Genomic DNA, 1,967 nt, shown 5'->3' on the forward strand with positions numbered 1-1,967 from the left:
TAATGGAGGAGCAAACTGGACTGCATTGTGTAATGCAGTAGAAAAGATCAACAAAGCAGCAGCTGATTATATCAGTTAGTTGATAATTCTATTATAAGATTAATTTGCACAATTCCATATACCATAGTTGTCCTTTTATACTTTCATATAAAGTCTTTTCCTTATTATAGGAGGCCGACATCATGTAATGCCATCAGCCCCATCACAACCAATAATTGAGCAAAGTATTCATTTCAATGTAATGTTAATTATTATTTATGATGCTTAAAATGTAGCAAATCATCAAGATCATACTGAAGCATCACAAATGACAAGTAAGTTGTACATTGTTTGATATTGTTCATTTTGTACACTAGTGGTTTCACATTATTTTATCATTACTGTATAGCATTAAAATTTTGTAGAGTTTTAAATATACAAAAGTGCAAAATTTAAATTTTTGCAGAACTATATTCATGCAAAAAATTATTACTCCTCTGATAGCTATTTTTAAAAACTTGCTAAACTATATTCTCTACAAACTTTCATGCTATATAGTGTCCTAAGGGCTTGATCAGGGGGAGAAGGTTTTTTATCCCAAAAAATCATAATCAATTTGTTGCCATGTCAATGATAATGTCCAAGAGAATTTATAATCATTTTTTCATTATTGAAACACTATAGATTTTAATGAAGGGCCACGATACAGACAGAAACCTTGTAAGTTCTGTAAATTACCGTATAGTACAAAAAAATTTTGAGGGCTTTAAATTTTGCGAATTTTGCAAATTTTTAAAGATTTATAAAAATTACTTCCATGAAAATCAAATTATTACAGTAAAAGGTGGCAGACAGCATAAATTAGCGAAATAGATTTTATGCAAATTTGTGAAATTTACAGCCCTTGAAATTCTGTGCTATACAGTACTTGTCTTAAGAGCTTTTGTACCTCCAATAATACTAAGAATTATAACTTTTAGCTGATGCTACTGATAATGAATCAAAAGAAGCTGAAGAAACTGATGGTACTCCACCTTCTAATCCATTGGTTCCTGAGGCTTCATCTGGTAAATTTTATATATTCTTGAACATGGCTTTAAAAATTTTTTTTTATAGACAAGCCACTCAAATGGTATGAAAAGAAATCTGTCATAGTATTGGTTTTTTGCCTCATGCTCCTTGCTTTTGTTGTGGACTCAATATTTTTAAAGGGCTACGTGAAAGAGCTATTATTAGCTATTATTGCTGTCATACATCATTTCAAATAGGCTTTTTATTTTTGTATTAACTGATAGTTTTGTGAAAATAGCTGAATATTGTGTATAAAAATTTTAGTAAATTTAGCACTGGAATATGTACGCGTATCATGTGTTGGTATAAGTATGAAGATAGGATTACAGTATTTTTTAATCATTCCTTTATATTCCTTTTGTTATACATAGATAGTCATGAAGATTGTGATCATTTTTCTTGGAGTAATGCTATTTCTATTTCTCTTTGCTTTTCTTTTCTTAAAATCTTAGAAGTAACCTATAACCTTATAGGTATTGCTACAGCACTGAGCACACTACCAACACTTTGAAACAGTTGACAACTCTTGACAATATTCATACTCAATTATTATAAACCTGGCCTCGCCCACTGCTAGATCTATCTAGATAACGTCCCCGTGATGGAGGAGGATAAGGAGCAGAAGCGAGCACTAAGAAAAGCGGCCCAGGAGTCCATTAGAGCCAACAGTCAAACGCTCTCGAGTTCACTTCAAGCAAATCAAGCTGAAGTTTTTCCGACAATAGTTTCGAAATTTGCTGGACAGCAGGTTATAAAATCAGAGAATGCATACCTCGATATTGCCGCCAGACAATCATTAGCAGACGGAGCTGATCTGCTCGTTTCAGAATTGCAGAGAAGAGTTAGTTCAGTACCCAATGCGCTGGATGATATTCTCTGTATCTTACATGAGAGTGGCAGTCCTGTTGTACAGGAAG

At 32.7% G+C, this 1,967-nt stretch overlaps 1 protein-coding gene across 1 annotated transcript; it reads left to right on the forward strand.

Annotated features, from left to right (window-relative positions):
* Positions 1-180: 180 nt before the first annotated feature.
* LOC109584736 (uncharacterized) lies at positions 181-1,322 on the forward strand. Its single transcript, XM_020000567.1, has 5 exons — positions 181-224; positions 276-314; positions 664-699; positions 960-1,046; positions 1,096-1,322. The coding sequence occupies exons 1-5, from the start codon at positions 188-190 to the stop codon at positions 1,245-1,247; spliced, it is 351 nt and encodes a 116-aa protein (XP_019856126.1). The 5' UTR covers positions 181-187; the 3' UTR covers positions 1,248-1,322.
* Positions 1,323-1,967: the final 645 nt, after the last annotated feature.

This window comes from Amphimedon queenslandica, unplaced genomic scaffold, assembly GCF_000090795.2.
Source record: "Amphimedon queenslandica unplaced genomic scaffold, v1.1 AMPQUscaffold_13174, whole genome shotgun sequence".
Taxonomy (NCBI): Eukaryota; Metazoa; Porifera; class Demospongiae; order Haplosclerida; family Niphatidae; genus Amphimedon; species Amphimedon queenslandica.

Bases quoted from the DNA above. Each gene is read 5' to 3' on its own strand.
- LOC109584736 (XM_020000567.1), top strand. From the start codon at position 188: ATGCCATCAGCCCCATCACAACCAATAATTGAGCAAA. The intron at 315-663 runs GTAAGTTGTACA...GAAACACTATAG, and splicing joins TGAAGCATCACAAATGACAA to ATTTTAATGAAGGGCCACGA. The intron at 700-959 runs GTAAGTTCTGTA...TATAACTTTTAG, and splicing joins ACGATACAGACAGAAACCTT to CTGATGCTACTGATAATGAA.